Consider the following 27,307-nt stretch of genomic DNA (forward strand, 5'->3'; position numbering starts at 1 on the left):
GATTTATTAATAGGTGATTTGTGGAAGATAATAGCTTCTGTTTTAGATACGTTAATGGAAATTTTCCATTTTTCGAACCAACCTTCAAGATTGTGTAGGTGTCTATTTAGAGCTAGCTGCATGTAGTTTGGATTTTTGTTTTTAGCGAGTATCGCTGTGTCGTCTGCAAAAATGCATAGCATGGTATTGAACTGCTTGGGTATGTCATTAATAAATAATGAAAACAGCACTGGGCCAATTTTTGAACCTTGTGCGACGCCGGCTTGGATGTTTTTTTCCGAGGAAATTGCATTTTTTATTTTAACTTTGAATTTACGGTTTGATAGGTAGGAGTAGATTATTTGAATTAAATAGTTGGGGATTTTGTAATTTATTAATTTATATATTAGACCGTGTTGCCAAACTCTATCGAAGGCTTTTTGGATGTCTAAAAAGACCGCTGCTGCTTTTTCTTTATTAATGAATGCTTCTTCGATGAATTCGGTAACACGGTATAGCTGATGAGTTGTAGATAGGTTTTTTCTGAACCCAAATTGTTCTGGGATAAGGATGTTATTTTCTTCAAGGAAGTAATTAAGTCTATTAAGGATAATTTGTTCAGTTAGTTTACTTATTGAGGGTAGAAGTGAAATGGATCTGTAGTTGGTTGGGTCGGTTGGGTCTTTGCCGGGTTTGTGTATTGGAACCACAGTTGCTGTTTTCCATCTTTTAGGAAAATACCCAATGATTAGTCCCCTCAGGGGCTCACCTACTATAGGTGAGTACGGGTGTCCCAATCCCGAGGTACCCAGGGATCTTTTACTCCCTTTAGGTTTACTCTCCTCTGCGCCTTCTGCTGTCGCCTTTTTTTTTTTTCTTTCCCTCGACGGCAAGCGAGGGAGCTCTCCATGAGAAGCTGTCGCCGCTCTGTTTGCTTCTTGCTTCTCATGGACAGCCAAAACCCCACGTGTTTGCCGTGCGTGGCGACCCATTTGAAAGACGGGTGGTGCACTGTGGTCCCCTGTGCATCAATCGGCTGGTAGCTAGTCACCTTAGTGGCTAGTCTGCTAGGGATCAAGCGAAGGGGTTACTCCTTGGGCTTGGCGTTAAGGGTGGTCACTGTCCCCGGGGGTAACTCCGAGCGTATAGGTTCCGGCTAGCATCAAGGTAAGCGCCGAGGCTGGGAATGGCCAGAGCCGGTGGCTGCCTTCCCTTGTTGGGCTCCGTGGTGGGCGGTGCCGTCGGGCCCGAATCATTCGCAATATCGTATGGGGCCTCAAAATCAAATTCCATCACCATCGTTTTTCATAATTAGTCGTGTATCATCTGAAAATGAAACATTTCACGGTGTGTCACCATTTCTAGTTGAAAAGGCTATATCCGGGCATATCGGTGAAGCTAAAGCAATAAGGAAAATTCGCTCTGGCGATTTACTTGTTGAAGTAGCCAATAAGAAACAAGCTCAAAAAATTTTGAAAATTAAATCTTTGTCAACGATACCTGTCACTGTTAGTGCACACAGATCTCTGAACTCTTCTAAAGGAGTTATTACTTGTGGAGAGCTGTATAATGAGGAGACTGACGAAATTTTAAAAGAATTACGAAACCAAGGCGTTACGGAAGTCCGGCGAATAACAATTAAAAGGAATGGTAATGTTATAAAGACCAAACACCTTATTCTGACATTCCACTTTCCAAAGACACCCGAATTTATTAAGGCGGGTTACATGCGATTAGCTGTCAGACCATACATACCAAACCCACTTCGTTGCTTTCAGTGCCAGCGCATAGGTCACTCCAAAGCTACTTGCCGAGGTACTCTTACCTGTGCCCGTTGTGCTGAGGCCGGGCATGAGAGCGTTGATTGCACTGCAAATGAAAAATGCGTTAACTGTAAAGGAGAGCATAGCTCCTTTTCCCGCACTTGCCCTATCTGGCAATTAGAAAAGGAAGTACTCTCTGTCAAGGTTAAGAATCAAATATCTTATCCGGAAGCAAAAAGGATTGTGAAAGCCCGTCTACCACCGGCTGGCATTAGTTATGCAAAAGCGGCAAAGGTAATAACTCCTTTCACTCCTGGAAATGCACAGGATAAATCGTGTGTAGGTATTTCCCTTTCTAATAATCAGCTAACAACTGAATTAGATGCTTCAGATGCTGGTTCACCACACAAGTTAAAACCAAAGAGGAAAAAAATTTCAAAATCGCAGAAATCACTGGCACTGAAACTTTCAAAAACAGGTCGTTCTTCTAAAGACATTACCTTAGCTCTTTCTACCAAAAAATCTCTTGCCTTAGATATGGCAAAATCTGGCCTTGTTCGTAAAGACCTAACTTCCTTATTCGGTGGTCAGCCGAAGAGTCCGGAATTATTGCGACTCCATCCCTCCGAGGAGGAAGATGATTTTCAGATGAGTTGTGATGCTTCTGCAACTCCGCCTACGAATGATAATAAAAATTCCCCAAATAATTCTTAATGTGTTCTTTCCTTTCCTGGAATTGTCGCGGCATTCGTTACAAGATTTCTGACATTAAGGTTTTATTAAATACATTTCAACCTGTTTGCTTTGCACTTCAGGAAACCCACCTGAGGTCAGATATTCCTTTTAAGATTCGTGGTTATAATTCTGTGCGGAAAGATGTTGATACTGGGAGAATTAGTTCCGGTGGAGTTTGCATTCTGACCTCCAACCAGTTCCCCAGTACCCCACTAACTCTTCATACTTCTCTACAGGCTGTAGCTATCCAGGTTCACGTTAGAACTCTCGTTACAGTCTGTTCTATTTATCTACCGCCAAATGAAACTATTTGTCAAAACGACCTCAATGCTTTAGTTGATCAGCTTCCTAGACCTTTTCTCTTGATTGGTGACTTTAACGGCCATAGTCCTTTATGGGGTTCAGATAGCTCAAATTCTCGGGGGAGACAGATTGAAGAATTTATCTCGGGAAATTGTCTCTGTCTCCTTAATAATGATGAGCAAACGCATTTCCATGAGCCGACGCATACTTTCCACAGTATTGACCTTGCTATTTGTTCTCCCTCACTTTTCCCATTGCTGAATTTAAGAGTTGGAGATAGTCTGTTTAATAGTGATCACTTCCCTGTCATTGTCTCCCATGCTGATAGTACTTGTGGAACACAGCGTCCACAACGATATCTATTCCAGCGGGCAGATTGGGGAACATTCACTGAACTTGCAGTTATTACAGAAGCAATGGTTGCTGTTGAAAATATAACTGATGCTACTCAAAATGTTATTAACACAATTAGAAATGCTGCTGACATTGCAATCCCTAAGAGCTCACCCCACCCACGAGCATTTCGTCGGCCGTGGTGGAACGATGCATGCCGCAACGCTTACAAGACACAAAAGAAATCATGGGGAATTTTCCGTAGGTATCCAACTACGGAGAATCTCATTGCCTTTAAAAAAGCCCGAGCAAATGCACGGCGCATTCGACGTCGTAGCCAAAGGGAATCATGGCTCCAATTTGTCTCCTCTATCACTTCAAATACAACCAGTGCGCAACTTTAGAGAAAAGTTAAGGCAGTAAATGGGATTTACCAGGAGTTCTCGTTTCCAGTTTTAAACACAGGAAACGTTTCATATTCTTCCCCTATAGAAGTCGTTAACATTATCGGTCAAACATTTGAGAAAGTTTCAAGCACAGCCTCATATAATTCAACATTCCTCGCCACTAAGAGGCGTGCTGAGAAGATACATCTCCATTTCGAAACCGACCATCTTCATCCGTATAATTGCGCATTTCAAATCAATGAATTAAAGAGAGCGCTGTTTCAAGTTCATGATTCTAGCCCTGGTCCGGATGGAATTACATACAACATGCTCCGCCATCTGGATGAAGATTCCTTGGCTAATATTCTTTGCCTATTTAACAGAATCTGGAATGATCAAATATTCCCTTCCCAGTGGCATGAAGCAGTTGTAATACCACTCCTAAAACCTGGAAAGGAACCATGTAATCCATTGAACTACAGACCAATCGCCTTAACAAGCTGCCTGTGTAAAATTTTCGAACGCATGATTAACGCGAGACTTGTATATGAATTGGAAAAAAATGACTGTATTCCCCTCTTTCAGAGTGGTTTCCGAAAGGGAAGGTGCACCATTGATAACATTATTCATTTGGAAACTCACATTCGTAATGCCTTTGTCCGTCGAAACCATCTTGTTGGGGTGTTTTTCGACATTAATAAAGCATACGATCGCACATGGCGTTATGGAATTCTTCGCACATTATTTGATTTTGGTCTTAGAGGAAACTTACCTGTTTTTATAAAAAACTTCCTATCTTGTCGTATTTTCCGTGTTCGAGTTGGCAGTTATCTTTCAAATACTTTTGTTCAACAGGAAGGCGTTCCTCAGGGAAGCGTCTTAAGTGTTACTTTGTTTATTCTACATTTTAGCCAAATTCTTCAAGTTTTACCAGCAACTGTTACTGGAACCTTGTACGTGGATGATCTTCAGATATCCTGTCAATGATCGCATATGCCTTTCATTGAGAAACAACTGCAAATCGCTATCAACAAACTTTTATCTTGGTGCGATGAAAATGGACACGCACTTTCTCCCGAGAAAAGTTGTTGTGTTCATTTCTGTAGAAAGCGAAGTCTTCACCCAGATCCTGTGGTCTATATCCGTAATACTGCCATTCCGGTTGTTGCAGAGATGCGCTTTTTAGGAATTATTTTTGACAGAAAACTCACCTTCCTTCAACATATACTTCATTTAAGGAAGGTATGTGAGAAAAAACTCAATATTCTAAAAGTTCTATCGAATACAGCTTGGGGAGCGGATCGACTTTCGTTACTTCGCATTTATCAAGCATTGATACTCTCGCGCATTGATTATGGCTGCGAAGTATACGGTTCTGCTCGATCCAACATTTTGCGAAGACTCGATCCATTGCACCACTCTGCTTTACGGATCTGCACTGGAGCCTTCAGGACTTCACCAGTTCAGAGTTTGTACGTGATTTCCCATCAGATACCTTTGCATTTAAGGCGAAGAAAGCTAGCAGTTCGATACTTCTTCCGCATGCTTTCTCTTCCCAAACACCCAGTCCAGAATTTGACGGTGCCTATTAGTCTTCATAGACTTTACAATGCCCGTCCTTATAATATTCTGCCTTTTCATGAAAGAATAAGGGTTGATATTCAGGATTTGGGCCTTGGAAATGTCGAGGTTCATCCAGTTAACTTTTTATCTTTCCCCCCTTGGGATTATCCAATTTTTTCATATTTTAACCCTTTTTTGAATTTTAATAAAGCTACTACATCTTCTGTAGTTTTCCAGCAGTTATTTAATTTTCATCTTCATCAACTTTCAACTTACATACCGATATACACTGATGGATCAAAATCCTCTCAATCTGTCGGGTGTGGTATTGTCTTTCCGGAGGTTACATATAGTTACCGTCTGCATGATTCGTGTTCTGTTTTGACTGCTGAACTATCTGCAATTTTGTTAGCTCTCGAAAGAATTTCTCTTTCTAAAGAGACTTATTACTGCATTTATTCAGATAGTATGAGTGCTTTAGAGACACTGTGTAACTTTTCAAATTGCAGGCATCCTATTGCAATTGATATTCTTTGCTGTTTGAGAGATCTTCAGACTAAGGGGTATGACATCCAGTTCAGATGGATTCCTAGTCATGTTGGCATAACCGGCAATGAAGCGGCTGACATTGCAGCCAAGGAGGCTAAGCATATTCTTCAGCGCTCTTGCCCACATATTGACCTTATTAATATGTATAGTGGTTATATTCTTTCAATTTGGCAAGAATCTTGGAATCGTGAAACTGAAAACAAACTGCACTTTATCAAGCCGACAATTGGAGTGTGGCCTGCTGCTTCGGTTCGATGGGCTGATGTAAAATTAACTAGATTACGAATTGGTCACACCCGCCTAACTCACAAACATCTTTTGTTTGGCGAGAGGATACCAATGTGTTCGGATTGTAACGTTAATCTCACAGTTTTACATATTTTAATTGAATGTCCCAAATTTAATTTTTATCGTGCGCATTTCTTTAATTCATCATCATTGGATTTGCGTGAACTGGTTGGAGAACAGCCTCACCGTAATATTTTTGACTTTTTAAGAGCTACTAACTTTATTCATTTTATATAAATATCATTGTTTATTTAAAAAAAACATTTGTTTTAATCATAGACTTTTATTATTTAAAGTTTCGTACCTTTTTATAAATACTTTTAACAAAATGTTTTTATCAATTTTTAGCCTGGAGGAAACAAGATTTTTAATCGTATGGTAATATATTCGTACCATGTGTCTTGGCGCAGCATGGCCAATTCTGGCTCTTGTGCCATAAAAATATAAACCTCAACCTCAACCTCAACCCAATGATTAGTATTTTGTAGATTAAAATTGCGAGTTCATAAATAATATTTTCCGGAGATTTTTTAGCATTTTATTGTTAATACCATCATGTCCTGGGGATTTGTTATTTTTAAGTTTTTTAATAGCTGAATTAATTTCGAGGGGGGTGGGGGTGTTTTAATTTCTTTAAGGGTATTTTTATTAAATTTAAATTGGGCAATAGATTCATTTACTATATTATCAGTTTCAAAGTCTATGGTGTCATTATTTTTAAATTGGTTTTCTAGACTGTTTGCTATGCATTCTGCTTTATCCTCATCTGTTAGAGCAAGTGTGTGTGTGTGTGTTTGAGTGGTGGTATATTTTTAAATTTCTTTTTAAATGGTTTGACGAGTTCCCAGATAGTATTGTCTTCAGGGTTCTCGTTTACAATCTTATTAATGAAGTTATTGTGTTCAATTGTTTTATTTAATTTAGTGATTTCTTTATTTAATTTATTGGTTATTTTCTTGAAGGTTGGGTCTCTGGTTTGTTGAAACATCTTTCTAGCATAATTACGTTCCCTGTTAAGTAGTTTTAATTTAGGGTCAAAATGAATATTAGAAGTTGTAATGGGTTTAGATGCAGTGATCTTGGCCTGGTTTATGATTTGTTCAAGAGTGTTAATTGCGTTATCAATTTTAATTTCTGAGTCAATGCTTATGAAATTTAGGTTATCTGTTTTATTTAAATTGTTTTTAAAAAGGGTCCAGTTTGTTTTATTTTTTCCGATGCTATTTGGTAAGGTGTATTTAATGAAAAAGTTTAAGTGAATGGGGTTGTGATCAGAGCTTAATTCTGGTATGGAGTTTATTTCATAGGGATAAATAAAGTCTTTAACAAGTGCTAGGTCTATTGTGGAGGTAGAATTATTTCCAAATCTTGTGGGGGTGGCAGGAGCAATGATGTCTATACCAGCTCTGTTGCAGAAAGTGTTAAGGGAAATACCTCTATGTGTGTTATAGTTACAACTCCAGTTCTTATGGTGTGCATTATAATCACCAGCTATAATTTGGTTGGGGCTAATTTGAATTAAATTTCCAAGATCAAATGTGAAAAGTGAATTATCTGAGTGGGGGGGTATGTAAATAGAGGTGAGCGTTATGGGTTCTATATCTTTAAAATTAATAACTATTGCATTTGCTTCTACGTGATAGAGGGTTGGGAGTATAAGTTCGTAATGAGGTATGTAATTTTTAATTAGTATCGCAGTTCCACCTGCTGCGTTTTGTGTAGGATTAATTATTTTTCGGTAGCTGTAGTAGGAAGCGTAATTTGCTAGAAAGATTTTCTTTTGTGGTCTCAGGTGGGTTTCCTGTAATAAGATAATGTCGGGGTTATACTTATTTACGAACAGTCTGAATTCATTTATTTTATTCTTGATCCCGTTTGCGTTCCAGTACACAATATTTAGGCTGTTTAGCTTGAATTAACTTAGTAAGAGGAGTTTGTGTCGTGGCTTTGAAAAGCCAACATGAGTAGCTGTAATTTGTCTTCGATTTTATGTGCATTTTTGAGGTCTTTTAATGCTCTGAAGAGATTAGGGAATTGTTGGACTAATATCCTTAATTCCTGTGTAGCTTCGGCGATGTCTTTAATAAAACTATCGCCTAGCTTGGTTGAAAGGTTGATATCTTCAGTGTTTCTATGTTTGTTTACAGTGACTGCAGGTTGTTCTCGTGGCGCCCTCTGTTGAGGAGTGTCACCGTTAAAAAGATCGGCGAAAGTTTTGTTTTCTTGAATATAAGCTGATTTGTTAAAGTTATTGTATCTATTTTGGGAATAGTAATTGTCTCTTATAAGGTTATTGTTTGGTAGTTTTGGGAAGGCTTCACAGCCTCTACAGGATGCAACATGACCTGTTTTATGGCAGTTGATGCATGTAGGGTCTTGTATTTTTTCAGTGATAGTGCACTGACTAGTGAGGTGAGCTTCGTTACATTTTAAGCACCTAGGTGCCATTTCGCAACACTCAGCAGTATGATGGAATCTGTTGCATCTGGAACATTGGTTGACCATTCGTCTTCCCCTAAAGGGTTCGACAGTTATTTTTAGATAGTTTATGTGTTGAATATCAAATATTTGTTGAGCTTCATTATTTCTAACTAGTTCAACAAGGTAGAATGGGAGTGGTCTTTTCGTTTTGAGTTGAGTCAGCTGAGATACCTTGGTTACAGGTAGGCTGTGTTGATTTTTTAGGATGTCTTTAATCTCATTTGGCTCCTCGTTATGGGGTAACCCTTTGATTACAACTTTGAGTGGACGTTCATTGCGGGGCTTGATTATATAGAAATCATAGCCTTGGGTTTTGCAGAAGTTAGTAATATTTCTGTGTTGTTCCGCGTCGTTGGGGAAAATTTTTACGTAGCCTGATGAAAGTTTATTATCGGTGTCACCACATACTTTTCTGATTTGGGTGAGGACTTCGACATATGCATCATGGTATCTTAGCATTATCGGTGGTGGTTTTTTGGGTTTTATGACTGCTTCTTCTTTTTGCGAATCTATGTTTTCTAATGGTTGAAATTTGTTTTGGAGAATAGTGGCATTTGCCTGGCTAAATTGGGTTGGGCGGGCTGTTTTTCTTTTAGGTGAAAATTTAAATTTGTCTTGGGAATTAGCATTAAGGTTAGCTCTATCTTGGCCACAACAAAAAGGAAGAAGGTCCAACTCACCTAATAATTGTCCTTTCTTGGCTAGGATATCCGCCTGTTTCTGCCTGAGGGTTAGGTACTCTTGGTTATCGTTACCGATTCCATTATCCAAAAAGTAGTTTATTGCTTTGAGCAATCCTTCTGATTTTATATTTTCATCAATAATTTGACGCTCTAAAAAGAGCCGTTCATCACAGTGGCACGGATGCTGAGAAATCTCAGCATCCATTTCCATCTCGTCCGATCGAATGCGCTTTGCGCTCTCTTCCTCCGAATCACTACCGCTCATGACGGTAGCTAGCAGGAGAATGAAATGTGAAAATGAGAATGTTGCCTTTCATGAAATAGCACAGATTTGTGGAGTACCCGCCCGATGTGGGCTACCTCCAACATAGCAAATTTGAAGAGACCTAGCTTCAAATAAGTTTCCATAGGCTGTAACGTCTCCAGTGATGGTTGAGGAGGAAATGAAGCAGAATCGACTGATGAAAAGTCGCATGGCAGGTGAGGGAGAGAGGGTGAGATGTCTCAGCCAATGGCAAAGCAGACGGTCAAGGGAGTAGGAGAGGGTGAGGTAGGAGCATTTTGGTCTTGAAGAGGGTCCAGGCAGCGGATAAACTATTGTACCTGGGCGGCCAATCAGAGAGCTTCTACTTGCAGGTGGGCGGTAGTGCTACAACTTAGTCCAGGAGCGCATTAAGGAGAATGAGTTTTCTTTCCTCTTTGGAAGTATTTCCCTTTAATTTAGCTGCAACTGACAGTAATCCAGGAAATTCTTTCAGAAGATTTCTTATTTCTCTTAACGTTTCTATTAGTTCTTTCATTTCCAGGGTGTTGGTTTGTGGGTTGTGATCTGCTGAAGTTGGGGTAGAATCTGGTATCTGTTGTTGGGGCTGGTATCTCTGTCTGGGTGGGGGAGGATTTTGAGCTGCTTCTACGATTTTTTCAGTATTACTTTTCCTATTTTTGAGGATATCAGCGTAGGATTTTCTATTACTTGTTGATGGGGCAGTTGTAGGGTAGGCAGGGCAACCTTTCCAAGAGGCCAGATGTCCTGTGTTATTACAATTAATGCAGATGGGATCTTGTACTTTTTCCTTCTGAGAGCACTCATTCGTGGGGTGATTACCATTACATTTTATACAGCGCGGATTGCATCTGCAATTCCGAGCGCTGTGATAAAATCCTGCGCATCTAAAACACATTGTTGCTTTTGCAGGTCTTCTGTACGTTTCTATTTTAACTCTGATGTAGGACATGGTTCGGAGATTGTAGATGTTTTTAAAATTTCCAGTTTTCTTGACTTCCACTAGGAAAATAGGGTAGAGGGTCTTATTTCTAAAATTTTTGAGCTGTGAGATGCGTCCAATGTTGAAATTTTGTGCTTCTAGTTCTTGTTTCAGGTCATTTATATCTTGATTGATGGGCAGTCCCTTAATGATGATTTTAATGGGTCTTTCGGAGGGGTCTTCGGAGATGATGTGCTCTAGCTTCTTTTCAGTCAGGAATTCCGGGATTCCCTGTCTTTCTTCATCGCTGCCTGGGGTGATCTTAATAAATCCATTAGAATAGCTATTTTCAGATTTGGGGTATTTTCTGTTGAGCTGCTGCAGTACTAAGTTATATCCTTCTGTTAATTTCATCTGGATGGGGGGGATTTCTTTTCTTGGTTGCTGTGCTCCTTCTTCTAAAATCTGAAATTTGTTTCTGGTGGTGACTTCTGGGTTTTCAACGGAATTTTTTCTTTTTGAGGAATGTTTTCTGTCAACAGGTTGGAAGGGCAGTTCGGTTTCCATTTCTTCAGGATTATTGTGCTTGTTTTCTGTATGATCTAGGTTTTCAGTTTGAAGTGGCTGCTTGACGTTGTCAGGGGTATGCCTTTCACAGTTTTCCAAGGGACAGGGGGTTATGTCATCCAGTTCGTTTGCGATGTTCCTGATATCCGCTTGAATTTCCTTTAATTTGGTGTAATCCTCGAGATACTGGGCTGTGTGTTCCAATTTATTTTCTTTCATTTGTTGTAACGTGTCTATAAAAGTCGACGCAGTGTAGTTTAGTCTAAGCATTCTTTCTTGGGATGTGGAAATGTATGCACATAAGTTCCTGTTTCCATCATGGGTACGGCAACCTTTATTGATGCATGGTTTTGCGGTATTTAGTTTTTCTTTGTTGTGTTCTATTATTCTGTTTAGATCATCTAGATGTTTCAAAAGTTCCGCCTTTTCAGAGGGGCTACAATCTCCATTTAGCTTTCTATAGACGTTAAAAGCTTTGCAATCAGCTGAGTTAATTTCTCTCTTCCAATCCTTTAATTGCCGGCAGTGGCTTTGAATGCTTTTAATAAATTCTGAAGCGCAACTGGCTTTTCCACTGTAATAGGACTTATCACTAAGAGCACTACTAGAGTCCTCAGAGCGTCCGTCTCCCTCCATAGCTGGAGACTGAAAAAAATGTAAATCAAAATGAAAATGAAAATTGAAAATAAAATGAAAAATCAATGATGCCTTTCGAATTTGGTAGGTTTAACGGAGCACCCGCCTTGCGCAGCAAGGCTATCTCCACGATCCTTGTAATGAAGGCCTGGCGGTGTGGTATGCCCTTAACTTGAATGGTAAATTGAGAGCTGTAGCAGGTAGCTGGTCGGGTAGTTGTTTGCATGGGTCTGGATCGGAGAGTGAAAAGAGCAGATCTCGGTTGATGCTGTACCCTAGATCGAAGACAGGGGAGTAGGAGCGGGAGTGAGCCTGGTCAGCCAGTAGGAGATCGTTGTTCCAGCAGGGGGCGGAGTCAGTCTAGTGCGTAGTGAAAAGACCCAGAGAGATGTTATAAGCAGTTGAGTTGTACGTTTTCGAGGCTAGGCTACTGTTTTCGGGTGGCGAATAGGAAACGTTTCTTTGCTGGGTGGGCTGGGTGTGTCATGGGTACTTTGTTCAGTAGTGTGGGGCTATTGCAGGAGTAGCACATTTCGGGGTCTTTTAATTTTAATATCTGGGGTGTATTTGCTAATCTGGGCTATTGCTTCATTTTCATTATTATCCATACTATTGTAAAATTTAGTTGAAAGTTGTTTGATGGTTTCAGTAAAGGTGGGGTAATTTAGTGCATTGCAGACATCGACGGTTCTCATGAATCGCCTGGCTTTGCAAATTGTTCTTATTACTTGGTTGTGTTGCTGTTGGATTATTTTTAGGTTGGATTTTGCGGCATAACCCCAAACGGGGCATGCATATGTGAGTACTGGACGCAAATAGGATGTAAAGATAAGCATTTTTGTATCCCTATGCATTTTTGAGTTCCGGCCTATTAATGGGAAAAATTTACGCGACTGAGCTCGGAACTTGTCCCTGACATAATTAAAGTGTTTTTTCCAGGTTAATTTCCTGTCAAGTATTACTCCTAGATATTTAGCTTCCTGAGACCACGGGACGGGGTTATTTTTAATGGTCAGCTTGGGGAAATCCGGTTGTTTTTGGGATTTGTGAAACATAACCGCCTCCGTTTTGGAGGCATTGATTTCAATTTTCCATTTCTGGAACCAATCCTCCAACTTGTGTAGGTGTCTATTGAGTGCAATGTGCACGTATTTAGGATTTTTGTTCTTGGCCAGTATGGCTGTGTCATCTGCGTACAAGCACAACATCGTGTTGAATTGCTTGGGCATATCGTTAATATAGATTGAGAATAACACAGGTCCCAGTTTTGAGCCCTGCGGTACTCCTGCACTTATGGGTTTTGTATCCGATAGTTCTTGTTTTACTCTGACTTTAAAGGAACGATCGGTGAGGTATGATTCTAATATACGAATCAGATAGCCTGGAATCTGATTCTCAATTAGCTTAAAAATAAGACCATTGATCCACACACGATCGAACGCTTTCTGGATGTCTAGGAAGACAGCTCCTGATTTCTGTTTGTTAGCAAATCCTTCAGTGATGTATTCGGATACTCTGGCGAGTTGGTGTGTCGTGGAGAGGTTCGGCCTGAACCCGAATTGTTCCGGACACAGTAAGTTGTTTTCTACTAGGTGTGTATTTAATCTTTTTAAAATGACACTCTCGGCAATTTTGCTTAGCGTTGATAAGAGAGAGATTGGTCTGTAGCTAGAAGGATTTGTGGGGTCCTTTCCTGGCTTAAAAATTGGGACCACCGTTGCTGTCTTCCAACGTGTTGGGAAGTATCCTACTTCCAATATCTTTTGTATAAGTAGCGTGAAAATAATAATTACATTAAGGGGGAGTTTTTTAACTATTTTATTAGTGATATTATCGTATCCTGGGGCTTTGTTGTTACGCAAGTTTTTGATTTCTTTAATGATTTCAGATGGGAGGATAGTTTCAATTTTTGAGTTTGTATTTGCTAGTGGCGCCATCTGTGTGTTGTGAAATGTGTTAAGAACTTTTTCGACCTTGGATTCGGTTTCCTTGTGAGTTAGGTTGTTGTTTTTAAATTGTGTCTCGAGACTTTCAGCCAAGCAGTTTGCTTTTTCCAGGTCGGTTTGTGCTATACTGGCCGGACCTTTAAGGGTCGGAATGTTGTAGCTCTTCTTTTGGAAAGGTTTCACAAAATCCCAAATGTCCCCGTTTTCATTGTTCAAATTTGCAAGTTTATTTGCTAGCTCATTCTCTTTTAATTTCGCGTCAAGTTTATTTATTAATTTGTTCATTCTGTTTAGCTGCTTTTTGAGAGAGGGGCTTCTGTTTTGCTGGTATAATTTTCTTATCTTATTTCTTTCTTGGTTGAGTTTTTTAATCTGTGGGTCGAAATATGGTTGTTTTAATTTGACTGGGGTGGAGTGATTTGCTCTGGCAGTTTGAATCTTGTACTCTATTTCTTCCGTTAGCTTGTCTATCCCTATGGGGGAGTTTAATTTATTAGTGTTAAATATTGTCCTGGTGAGTTCGTTTTTAAAGTTTGTCCAATTTGTTTTGATTTTGGCGTATTGCTCGGGTAGGGTGTAATTGAAATAGAAATTAAGAGCGACCGGGTTATGGTCAGAGCTCATTTCGGGTAAGGAATTTTATATGGGAATAGAAAATGTCTGATAAGTGTAATGTCTATGGTGGATGCAGAGTGCGTGCCAAAACGTGTTGGTTCATTTGAGAACAAAACATCTAACCCTGCATTATCCACAAAATGTCTGAGATTTATGCCTCTTTGAGAGTTACTTTGGCAGTTCCAGGATGTGTGGTGGGCATTGTAATCTCCGCAGATGATGTTGTTTAGTCCTAATTGTATGATGTTTTCAATGTCGAAAAGAAATAGGTTATGGTCTGATTTTGGGGGGATGTAAAGTGATGTGACATTTATGGGGTCGTGATTTTTCAGTGTAATCCTGACTATTGTTGCTTCTACTTGTTGAAGGGTGGGTGGAATTATTTGATGATGGGGAATGTGGTTTTTAATCAGTGCGGCCGTTCCTCCACTGGGTCTGTTTTCATCCTGGTTTTCCCTATATGAGTAATACGCTGCGTAGTTAGCAATAAATATTTTCTGCCCGGGTCTCAGGTGCGTCTCTTGTAATAATAATATATCGGGGCTATGCTTATTGATAAACAGTTTTAGCTGATTTAATTTTTGCCTGATCCCGTTTGCGTTCCAGTATATGATTTTGAGACACCCAGCCGTGAATGTTTACACTGATGTAGCGCCATCTGGGGTGAAAAATGCTCTGAAGAGAATTTGCAGCTTGTCGGGTATTGAATTGGCTCTTTTTAATTCTTGCGCCATATTGATGATATCTGGTATGTTATTAAAAATTTCTTTGACCTGTGCTATAATTTCAAGCAGAGCCGCGATCTCGGTGGCGTTAACCTGCTCATGGTGTGTGGGGACCTGTGCTGATGCACTGGGGGTAGTCATTTGTGGCGCCATCTGTTGGGTTGCTGTGCTTTGAAAATGCTGAGCGTAACTGAGATTTGGTTTGATTTTGCTTTGGTCCGGATTAAAAGTGTTACTGATTGTGCGTTGTGGTGCTAGGTTTCTATTGTACTGTGGTGTTTTTGGGTATTTTTCGCATCCTCTGTACCCCTCAGGGGCTCACCTACTATAGGTGAGTACGGGTGTCCCAATCCCGAGGTACCCAGGGATCTTTACTCCCTTTAGGTTTACTCTCCTCTGTGTCTTCTGCTTTCTGCTTTGTTTTTTCTTTCCCTCGACGGCAAGCGAGGGAGCTCTCCATGAGAAGCTGTCGCCGCTCTGTTTGCTTCTTGCTTCTCATGGACAGCCAAAACCCCACGTGTTGGCCGTGCGTGGCGACCCATTAGACGGGTGGTACATTTCGGTCTCCGATGTATCAATCGGCCGGTATCCCAGGTACATAACTGGTCTGCTTAAGGGGATCAAGCGAAGGGGTCACTCCTTGGGCTTGGCGTTAAGGGTGGTCACTGTCCCCGGGAGTGACTCCCAGCGTATAGGTTCTGACTAGCATCATGGCAAGTGCCGAGGTTGGCAATCACCAAAGCCGGTAACTACCATCCCTTGTAGGGCTCCGTGGTGGGCGGTGCCGTTGGAGCCTGAATCTTCTCAAATGTCGCATGGCTCCTAATGTTTATACTGATTGTAATGCTTATTTTAAATTTTTCGTTATTGCATCTGAACAAAGTTCATTGAAAAAAGTATCTCCACTGTTGATACATAAAGCAATTATTGGAATTGTAGGTGAAGTAAAAACTATCAAAAAATTAAACAACGGGAATCTGTTAATTGAAATAAAAAACAAACAGCAATCTCAAAACATAATGAAATTGAAACAAATTGGAGAAATACCCGTCACTGTTACTGCGCACCGTTCACTTAACCAAACCAAGGGTGTAATCTCGGAGAAAGAGTTCCAGAGAGACCTTGAAGCAGACATTTTGGAAAACTTGAGGGAACAGAAAGTAATTGACGTTCAAAGAATAAGTATCAAGAAAAATAACCAAAAAATTCCTACCAAACATCTGATTTTAACTTTTAATACACCAGTCTTACCAAAATCTGTGCAAATAGCGTACATAATCTGTCCAGTTAAGCCATATATTCCAAATCCACTCCGCTGCTTCAAATGCCAGAAATTCGGACACACAATAACAGCTTGCAAAGGGACCAGAGAAATTTGTGCCCGATGCTCTCTCCCAGATCATAAAAGTGATAACTGCTCTGCTCTAACGCCGAAATGCTCAAACTGCAATGGCGAACATCCATCTTATTTCAGATCATGCCCAAAATTTAAAATAGAAAAAGAAATACAAACAATAAAAATTACAAAAAACATATCTTTTCCCGAAGCTAGGAAAATTGTAATGGACAGAATGCCCAAACCAGGTGTCTCTTTCTCGGAAGCCCTAACAACCAATATTATACCTTCAGCACAAACAAATCGGCAAAATTCTCAAACTAATCCAACTGCTATAGGCACTCCCCTAATGAACATAACCCAAACCGCTAAGAACGATATGGTAACCATAAAACGAAGCGACTGGTTAGCTCTGCTCGAAATAAAAAAAGCATTTGAGAAAGCTTCATCATCTGCTCCCACTTGTCAAACTATTTCAAACCAGCCTGTTATGCAAATAGATCAACGACCTTCTACCTCTACCTCAGTTGGTAATAATGACCTTCAAAATACTGCAATAGTACCTCCTGAGACAACTTCATCAAATATGGAAATAACGTCACAACAAATTACATCTATTCCGAAAACATCTTCATTCTCGGAGAATGATTCAACTGTGAAATCTCGTGTCAAAAACGCTCGTGATTCTAGAAAGCACGAGAAAGATAGTGATCTCGTTCCAAAACGTAAAGAAAAACTCTCAGCTAAACGTGCGCGAGCACTTGCCGCAAAGAGAGGACAAGATATTTCTAGCCCTTCTCGAAGCGGTCCCCTGACAAAAGAAGACTTTTTAAAAATTCCTCCTGATAAAACAGACGGAAAAACTAGCAGTGTTAAAGATGATACTGATGCCCTGCTTAAAGTCCATCCATCTGATGATGATATGTCCGTTAGCGACGCTGACGATAAAGATTTATCTTCCTAGTTTTTTTTCCTTTAGGCGGCTTTCCTTTTTCTTTTACTTCAGTGCTTGTCGTCATGGCCACTCTTATTTCCTGGAATTGTCGTGGTTTCCTAAATAAATCATCAGAACTCAAAGATCTCATCAACAAACATAATCCCGCCTGTATTGCTCTCCAAGAAACATACCTCAAGACGGATAAACACAATATCCGATATTATAAAATGTTCTCCAAACATTATATTCATAATCGAGCTTCAGGTGGCGTTGCTATCCTTGCAGCTGACCACGTTCCCTCAATGCCTATTAACCTGAACACAAATCTGCAAGCTGTTGCTATTCAAATCCAGATGCATTCTTTGATTACTGTTTGCAGCCTTTATTTACCCCCAAATGAACGTGTTATTCAATCTGACCTCAATAATCTTATTTCACAGCTTCCGTCACCATTCATAATTTTGGGCGATCTCAATGGCCATAGTCCTTTTTGGGGTAGTCCCGATTCCAACCCCCGTGGCTTGCAAATCGAGCAACTACTTACAGACCACAATTTATGCCTACTAAATTCAGATGAAAAGACTCATTTTCATCTCCCTACAAGAACCTTTCATTCAGTTGATTTAGCAGTTTGTTCTCCATCTCTTTTGCCATTCTTTAATTTAACAGTTGATAATGACTTGTATAATAGTGACCATTTCCCTCTGATTGCCTCAGACAATAGGTGCAACCCGAACAATCACTCCCATCCATCCAAATACATCCTGAATGCAGCAAATTGGCAAAAATTCACCATTTTAGCTAATATACAACCCGATATAATCCAATCCTCCACCATAGATGATGCACTAAATTACATAGTTGATGTTATAATTGAGGCGGCAAATGATTCAATCCCGAAATCATCCGGTAAACGAAAAAAGCAAAACAAACCTTGGTGGGACGACGAATGCAAACAAGCATACAAAGAGCAACGGAAAGCATGGGGCATCTTCCGAAGATATCCAACAGCGTCGAACTTTATTTATTTTAAAAAGACTAGAGCAGTTTCGAGGAGAATACAACGTCGAAAACGAAGGCTTTCATGGCAAAAATTTGTATCCAGTATCAACTCTAAGATTTCAAGCCATGAGCTATGGAAAAAGGTAAAGAGGGCATCGGGTATTTCTACATCAAGCTACACTTCTGTTTTAATTCATAATGGAGTAACATTATCATCCACTAAAGACATAGCAAATTCTATTGCTTCGACCTTGGCACTTACATCTAACAGCCAGAATTATCCTCTTCCAATTTTAAATTATAAAAGAAAAGCTGAAGATCAAAAACTAAAATTTTATTCCCGAGCTGATTTACCCTATAATTGTAATTTTACTTTCTCCGAATTTCAGTCATGTCTCGCCAGTGCCCGTGACTCTTCACCGGGGCCCGACAATATTAACTATTCCATGATTAAAAATTTGACAGTCGAATCCCAAAAAGCGTTACTGTTATTGTACAACCGTATTTGGAATGAGCAGTACTTCCCTACTCTCTGGCAGCAAGCTATAGTAATCCCGATATTAAAACCTGGAAAAGATCCTAAAAACCCAGAAAATTACCGTCCAATTGCTTTAACATGTTGTATATGCAAGCTCTTAGAAAAAATGATTAATCGAAGACTCGTTTACCATTTGGAGACTAATCATTTCCTTCATCCTCATCAAAGTGGTTTTAGGAAATCTCGGTGTACTCTTGATAACCTACTCGCACTAGAAACTGATATTCGTCTGGCTTTTTTACAAAGGAAACATCTGGTTGCGATATTTTTTGACATTGAAAAGGCGTATGATCGGACCTGGAGATTCGGTATTTTAAAGGATTTACATGACCTAGGATTAAGGGGCAACTTACCCATTTTTATTCAAAATTTTTTAAAATTGAAGAAGTTCCGTGTCAAAGTAGAATCTGAATACTCTGACTATTTTATTCAGGAAGAGGGAGTTCCTCAAGGTAGTATTTTAAGTGTGACTCTTTTTATTTTAAAAATTAATAATATTTTAAAACAACTTCCCCCTTCTGTGAAAGGTTACTTATATGTTGACGACCTGTACATCTCCTGTACAGGGATGCACATGAATTTTATAGAGAGACAGTTGCAGACTGCTGTAAATAATATAACACAATGGTGCAATGCCAATATTTTTACCATTTCGGCTTCAAAAACTACTGGTATCCACTTTTGTCGAAAAAGAAATCTACACATGGATCCTGAAATAAAACTAAATGAAATAATTATACCATTCAAAAATGAAGTTAAATTTCTAGGTATTCACTTTGATAAGAAGCTTACCTTTCTCCCTCACGTAAAAATATTGCGTAAAAAATGTGAAAAAGCATTAAACATAATAAAAGTTTTGTCAACTACGGCTTGGGGAGCAGATCGACCATCCATGCTTAAAATATACAAAGCTCTCGTTCTATCCAAGCTCGATTATGGTTGTGTTATTTACGGGTCAGCCAGAAAAACAGTTTTACAGAAATTAGACCCTGTTCACCATAATGCTCTGAGACTATGTTCAGGAGCCTTTAGGACCTCTCCAGTTCAGAGCCTATATGTTGATTGCTTTGAGACTTCCCTTGAATTTAGGCGAGAAATACTATCTCTGCACTATTATTTTAGAACTAAATCAAATACACAACATCCTTTCCATAATTTTAAACTCCGGCCATTCTTAACTCGAATACAAGAAGCACGAAAATTTTTTATACCTGTATATTTTACTAGAATTCATAATATTCTCAAGGACCTAAATCTACTTAACCTGCAGGCAACACCGCAAGTGGACAACATTTTTCCTCCATGGGCAATTCCTAATATAGAATACTTAAATCCATTTGAAGGGTTTACCAAATCTGACACTACAGATTCTATTTATAGAAAAATTTTTAATGAACATAGGCATCACTATAATGATTATATTGCAATATACACAGATGGATCAAAAACATATGATAGTGTCTCAATTGCTGTGGTTTTCCAAAACGCAGTCTTCTCGTTTAAAATCAATCCTTCTTGTTCAGTTTTCACAGCGGAGATAACTGCTGTTCTATTTGCCCTAGAAAAAATATCCGACTGTCTGCAAGATAAATATATAATTTACACAGATTCATTAAGTGTTTTACAGTCTCTAAAATCCTCTCATCCTCATTCTAAAAATCATCCTTTGGTCTTAAAGATTTTAAACCTATTTAATAGACTTTCCTCTCGTGGATTTACTATTTTATTATGTTGGGTGCCTTCTCATGTAGGTATTGGGGGCAACGAGAAGGCGGACAGTGCCGCCAAATCGGCTACTTCTACAGCAAATATTAGTATCCCTGTGAGTGATTTAAAAAAACACATAACTTTGCTCTATCTCTCAAAATGGCAGACTCAATGGGATCTGTTAACAGAAAACAAACTTCATAGTGTTAAACCTCGTGTTGAACATTGGCCATGTCTTCCAAATAGAAAAGCAGACACTATCTTAACCCGTTTGCGGATAGGTCATACCAGATTCACCCATCGCCATCTACTTTTTGGAGAAGCGGCACCAATGTGCTCTCAATGCAATTGCATCATGTCTGTTTACCATATTCTCAGTGAATGTCCAAATTTTAGTACTCAACGTTTATATTATTTTAACAACTCCACACTTTCACATTTGCTTGATAGAATACCACATGCTAATCTTTTTGCTTTTTTGAAATCAGTAGGTTTTTACCCCCATATTTAAGTAATCTTCATCTTTTTCATTCTTTTACATTGCTTTTTAAAGTTGAAATTATATTTTTAATCCTAAAATAAATACAGTTTGGCGCAGCTTAGTCAATACCATGGTTCTTGTGCCAATAAAATCCAAAAAATCCAAATCCAAATCGCATCCTCTGTAAGCAGCTGAGTGGTCGGGTTTTTTGCAGTTAATACAGAAGGGGTTTTCGTCCTTTCCCTTTCCTTTTGGGCAATCCTTGGTTTCATGTTCTTGGGCACACTTAAGGCACCTTGGTTTGAGATTACAATTAGTGGCTCTGTGGCCGAACTCATTGCATCTGTAGCATTGCGCTACAGAGTTCCTGCCTCTGTACTCCTCAATTTTCACCTTTAGATATCTGATTGTGTCAACTTCGTATATTGCTTTTACGTTTGGTGTTCTGTTGAGTTCAACCAGGTAAAGTGGGAGGGGGGATCCGGGTTTTGGCCTGGGTCATCCGGATTACCCTGTTGACTGAGAAGCCTTTTTCATTTAGTTGTTCGGCAATATCTTCAGTTATGTGCTCAACATGGAGCCCTCTAATTACAACTTTGACTGGCCTGGTTGCTCTCGGGGGAATTACGTAAAATTCAAATTTGTTTGTTTTGCATATCTCCTGGATTTCTTTATGATGCTCGATAGTATCCGTGAATATTTTGATGAACCCGTTCCCTAGCCTGGCCTCGGTAACGGTGGTATGTGAACGGATCACCTCTATCATTCTATGGTAGTCGGATGCGAATCTGAGCATTATTGGGGGAATTTTATCTGTCTTTTCTAGTTCGTTGTTAGTTTCAGAGGGTGTTTCGTTTAGGTTTTTTAACTCTTGATATCTATTAGTGGTGGTAATTGGGGTCTGCACGGGTGTAGTTTGGGGGTTCCTGGCTGTTTTTCTTTTGGGGACAGTTTGAAACTTATCTTGGTTATTTAAAGGGGGGAAATTTTCTATTAGGGATGCTTTACATCTCCCGGGCAATTCACACGCTGGTAAATTAAGACATAGACCTGTTAAGTGCTCCACTTGTCTTGAGGACTCCAGCCTTTGGTTTTGGAGCTGCATGTAGAAGTCACCTCTTTGTAGAAGATTGTCATCGATAGCTCTATCCAATGCTTTCAGCCTCACTGTGTCGCACTTTAATAACTCCTGGAGCATATGAATCTCTAATTTGTACCGCGTTCTTTGTTCACAACTTTCGCAGTATTTGATGTTGATGTCGCTGGTTTCATCTATAGTCATGCCGTCTTCCACGCAGAGGCGTTTCGACGGTTCCTCGTCTTCACTCATTCTGTCCCTTCCACAGGCTAATCCTAAAAAGGACGAGTCGGGACACTTGTTGATGTTGTAGGTTTCGGGGTCTGCCAGTGTTAACGGTAGCTCATACGAGTACGTCCTCACTGAACGAATCCCAAGCACCTGCCTTTCAAGATTTGGGACAAGATTTGGGGTTATGGAGCACCCGCCCGGCGAAGCCGGGCTATCTCCTTCCTGGTAGGATGTAAACTTGACAGCGGATGTGCCTTGTACTGCTGCAGTCTGCTGAGTGATGTTCTTCAGCGTCCGGTCTCCTGGTGGTAGCATGGGTGGTGGAGGGGGTGAGATCTCTTGACCAATGGGGACGTCTCGTTCAGCCAGGTGTGGAAGAGGTGGGAGAAACTAGTGCCGTGTGCAAAACCTGGGAAGTGTGCATTAGTTCGTGGTTGAGTGGTTTAAAGCTGCGTGGAAACTATTGTTCGTTGATAGCCAATGGGGTACAGGTCTATTTCGGGTGGGATGTACAGGATCAAGTTAGTTGGGGTGTGTTCTAATTTACTGAGAGATGGTGCTATTTCTGGGTCTTTTAATTTTAATATTGGGAGGGTATTTGGGGATACTTTTGACAGCATCATTGTCGTTGGTATCTATTTTGTTGAAAAAATTTACAGACAATTTTTGCAATACTTCGTGGAAGGATTTATAGTTCAGGGCTTTGTTAAGATCTGCCGTTCTCATGTACCATCTAGCTTTACAGATATTCCTAATAATTCTATTATATTGTTGTAGTATAATTTTAATATTGCTTTTCGCGGCATAACCCCAGACAGGGCATGCATACATGAGTACTGGACGCAAATAGGCTGTAAAAATAAGCAATTTCATGTCCCTATTCAATTTGGAGTTTCGAGCTAATAGGGGGTAGAATTTACGGGATAAAGCTCGGAACTTGTCTTTAATAGATAAAAAGTGTTTTTTCCAAGTTAGTTTACAGTCAAGTATTAATCCTAAATATTTAGCCTCCTGAGACCACGGCACTAGGCTGTTTTTAATTTTAACTTTGGGAAAGTTCGGTTGCTGCTGGCCCTTGTGAAACAGTACTGCTTCAGTTTTATTTGCATTTATTTCTATCTTCCATTTTTGGAACCAGTCCTCTAAAATTTTAAGATGTCTATTGAGGGCGATGTGTACATAGTTAACGTTTTTATTTCTGGCTAGTATCGCTGTGTCGTCTGCGAATAAACATAGCATAGTGTCAAACTGTTTAGGCATGTCGTTTATGTACAGTGAGAAGAGTACTGGGCCTAACTTGGAGCCCTGTGGTACTCCTGCATTTATAAGTTTTGTGTCTGAGTATTCGTGTTGTACCCTGACTTTAAAGGATCTGCCAGTGAGATAGGACTCTAAGATGTTAATCAGGTAGCCTGGAACCCGATTTTGGATCATCTTGTAAATTAGTCCATCTATCCACACTCGATCGAATGCTTTTTGTATATCCAGGAAGACAGCACCTGTCTTTTGTTTATTAGTGAATCCTTCTGTTATGTACTCTACTACTCTGACAAGTTGGTGTGTAGTGGAGAGATTAGGTCTAAAACCAAATTGCTCTGGGAGCAGGGTGTTGTTTTCTATTAGGTGTGTGTTCAGCCTCTTGAGTATGATACTTTCAGCAATTTTGCTTAAGGTTGAAAGTAGTGAAATTGGTCTATAGCTGGTTGGGTCTGTGGGGTCCTTTCCTGGCTTAAAAATAGGAACCACCGTTGCTGTCTTCCATCTTGTTGGGAAGTGGCCTACTTCCAAAATCTTTTGTAATAACAGGGTAAAAATCATGATAATGTTTAGTGGTAGTTTCTTAATAATTTTATTGGAGATGTTATCAATTCCGGGGGCTTTGTTTACATTAAGTTTTTGGATGTTTTCAGTTACTTCAGATGGTAATGGGAGTTCAGATACGGGGCATGTTTGTTTACGTGGCGCCATCTGGGTGTCGCGGTAGTGACTTAAAGTTTCTTCGACCTCGATTTCGGTTCCCTCATGGCTTAAATTGTTTAGATTAAATTGGGTCTCCAAGCTGTTCGCTAGGCAGTTTGCTTTTTCGAGGTCGGTTTGTGCAATACTAGCCGGACCATTAAGGGTCGGAATGCGGTGTTTTTTCTTCTTGAAGGGTCTCACAAAGGCCCACAGCTCACCGTTCTCGTTGTTCAGTCTGGCTAACTTATCGGATAGCTCCCTGGTTTTCAGATCACTGTCTAATTTATTTATTAGCTTGTTGAGTCTATTAAGCTCTGCTTTCGTCGCGGGGGATCTGTTTAGTTGGTACAATTTCCTTATTTTGTTCCTTTCTGCATTTAAATTTTTTAATTGGGGGTTTATGTACGGCTGGTTATTTTTAATGGGGAGGGAGTTAATATTTTTGCTGGTCACTATTGCGTTTTCGATTTCCTCGGCGAGTTTATTTATTCCTTCTGGGTGATTAAGGTTGTTTACTTGGAAGTGCGACTTCCTGAGATCATTAACAAAATTTTTCCAATTTACTCTCGTTTTTGAGTTAGTTTCGGGTAGTGAATAGTTAAAATAGAAGGTGAGGGCTATCGGATTATGGTCGGAACTCAATTCAGGTAGGGATTGGATATAATACGGGAAGAGGAAATCTTTAATTATGGTGAGGTCTATTGTTGACGCGGAATTTTCATTCTCATGTTAGCATCCGTCTTTGACGGTTGTGTCTGTGAGATAATGAGCGAGAGGGAAGACGAAGAGGGCGCGATGGACGCCCAAGATAGTGGTATAAACCTAATAACAGCAAGAGAGCAATTTGCTCAATGCCAAAGGCTGACGGACATGCTACTCCAAATACAACACCTACAAAGGGAGCTAACCGTCGCCGACTCCCAACTAAAGATGCCCCTCAGGGGCTCACCTCCTTTAGGTGAGTACGGGTGTCCCAATCCCGAGGTTCCCAGGGATCTTTACTCCCTTCATGCTTACTCTCCTCTACGCCTTCTGCTATTTACTTGATCCTTCCATCCCTCGACGGCAGGCGAGGGAGCTCTCCATGAGAAGCTGGCGCCGCTCTGTTTGCTTCTTGCTTCTCATGGACAGCCAAAACCCCACGTGTTTGCCGTGCGTGGCGACCCATTTGAAAGACGGGTGGTGTACTGTGGTCCCCTGTGCATCAATCGGCTGGTCGCTAACCACCTAAGTGGTTAGTTTGCTAGGGATCAAGCGAAGGGGTTACTCCTTGGGCTTGGCGTTAAGGGTGGTCACTGTCCCCGGGGGTAACTCCGAGCGTATAGGTACCGGCCAGCACTAAGGTAAGTGCCGAGGCTGGGAATGGCCAGAGCCGGTGGCTGCCTTCCCTTGTTGGGCTCCGTGGTGGGCGGTGCCGTCGGACCCGAATCTTATTCGATATCGCATGGGCTCCTCCCGAAAATCTCCCTTCAGTGGGCATCACAAAGAACTCAATCTCAAAAGTAATTTTCCACATTTTGACCGTTACTTTGTTATCAAACGTGTTTCTGAAAAGAATGATACATTTAATTCTATATCACCATTCCTCGTACAGAAAGCCATTACAGCAACCATTGGTGAGGTATCTTCTATCCGGAAGATGCGTTCTGGTGATTTGCTGGTACAGGTAAATTCCAAAAAACAAGCACAACAAGTTATGAAACTTAAAGCCTTAGCCACCTTTCCCGTTACTGTCAGCTCTCATACATCCCTAAATTTCTCCAAAGGAGTAATAACGTGTGGGGAATTATTTAACGTTCCTCTAGAGGAGATCTCCGAGGAACTGAAACCCCAAGGAGTAACTCATGTACGCCAGATCACCATTCGGCGGGATGGACAACTCCTACCCACCAAACATTACGTAATGACCTTTCATAGACCAAAAATACCTGAATACCTTTATGCAGGATATATAAAATTGCCTGTCCGCCAGTACATCCCTAATCCGCTAAGATGTTTTCAATGCCAGCGTTTTGGCCACTCCAGGGCTAACTGCCGCGGGACATTAACATGCGCCCGCTGTGCTGAAAAAGGCCACGACAGCCAGCAATGTAACGCTGAAGAAAAATGTGTAAATTGCGGTGAGAATCATGCATCTTTCTCTCGGTCCTGTGAACGATGGAAAGTAGAAAAAGAAATTACCTCTATTAAATTTAAAGAAGACATCAGCTATCCTGAAGCTCGGAAAAAAGTTTTAAATCAGACACCAAAACCTGGATTGAGCTATGCTTCCATAGTTAAAACAACCTTCTGTGTAAATTGTTCCTGCACAAATTGTGAAAAATATGCTCCTCAACCGAAAAATACTGAAAAGTCATCCGATTCTGAAATTGAAAATGAAACAAACACGACTCCTGTAACTAGCAAATCGTCTAGACCTAAAATGAATTCTAACTCTCAAAAATCACTTAAACTTAAGCTTTCGAAACGAGGAATCTCGCCAAAAGACATCAGATCAAAGTTGAAAAAATCGACATCACAAAATTCTGTCGCTTTGGGACTTGCGACACAAGGTAATGCTCATAAGGACTTAACGTCCATTTTTGGCAAACCTAAAAGTCCCGATTCCATTTCCCTTCATCCGTCTGACGAGGAGGATGAATTACAAATGAGTTGCGATGTTTCGCCAACTCTTGATAAGACTCGCACCAACATTCTCAATACTTCTGTTACTTAATGGGAACTTTCATTTCCTGGAACTGTCGTGGCCTTCGGTCCAAATTTGTTGGTATTAAGCAAATTATTAACCAGTTTCATCCCGCTTGTTTTGCTTTTCAGGAAACTTTCCTGAAGCACGACATCCCCATGAAAATCCGTGGATATAACTGTGCTCGTAAAGATGCTAATACTGGAAATAATCCTTCCGGTGGTGTTTGCATCTTAACCTCCAATCTTTACCCGAGCTCACATTTAAATTTGCAAACTTCTTTACAAGCTGTGGCTGTTCAAGTCCATATACGGACCCTTATCACAGTTTGCAGCATTTACTTGCCTCCACATGCTATCATTAACCAACATGAACTTAATAATTTATTGGACCAACTACCCAAACCTTTCGTACTACTTGGTGATTTTAATGCTCATAGTACTTTATGGGGCTCGGAAAATACAAATTCTCGTGGGAGACAGATTGAACAGTTTATCTCTGATAACTGTCTCTGTCTGCTTAATCATGATGAGAAAACCTATTTCCATGAGCCCACACGTACGTTTCACAGTCTGGATCTGGCTATTTGCTCTCC

General features: G+C 40.2%; 3 protein-coding genes across 3 annotated transcripts; all 3 read left to right on the top strand.

Moving 5' to 3' along the window:
• Positions 1-1,247: 1,247 nt before the first annotated feature.
• LOC129956825 (uncharacterized) lies at positions 1,248-2,456 on the top strand. The gene has a single exon (XM_056068778.1). The coding sequence runs from the start codon at positions 1,248-1,250 to the stop codon at positions 2,454-2,456; it is 1,209 nt and encodes a 402-aa protein (XP_055924753.1).
• A 2,036-nt stretch (positions 2,457-4,492) lies between these two features.
• LOC129956826 (uncharacterized) lies at positions 4,493-6,882 on the top strand. The gene is made up of 3 exons (XM_056068779.1): positions 4,493-5,469; positions 5,572-5,875; positions 6,862-6,882. Exons 1-3 carry the CDS (start codon positions 4,493-4,495, stop codon positions 6,880-6,882), a joined length of 1,302 nt encoding a protein of 433 aa, XP_055924754.1.
• Positions 6,883-25,470: 18,588 nt separating this feature from the next.
• On the top strand, positions 25,471-26,742 carry LOC129956827 (uncharacterized). The gene has a single exon (XM_056068780.1). It carries the CDS (start codon positions 25,471-25,473, stop codon positions 26,740-26,742), a length of 1,272 nt encoding a protein of 423 aa, XP_055924755.1.
• Positions 26,743-27,307: the final 565 nt, after the last annotated feature.

Source organism: Argiope bruennichi, chromosome 11 (genome assembly GCF_947563725.1).
Source record: "Argiope bruennichi chromosome 11, qqArgBrue1.1, whole genome shotgun sequence".
NCBI lineage: Eukaryota > Metazoa > Arthropoda > Arachnida > Araneae > Araneidae > Argiope > Argiope bruennichi.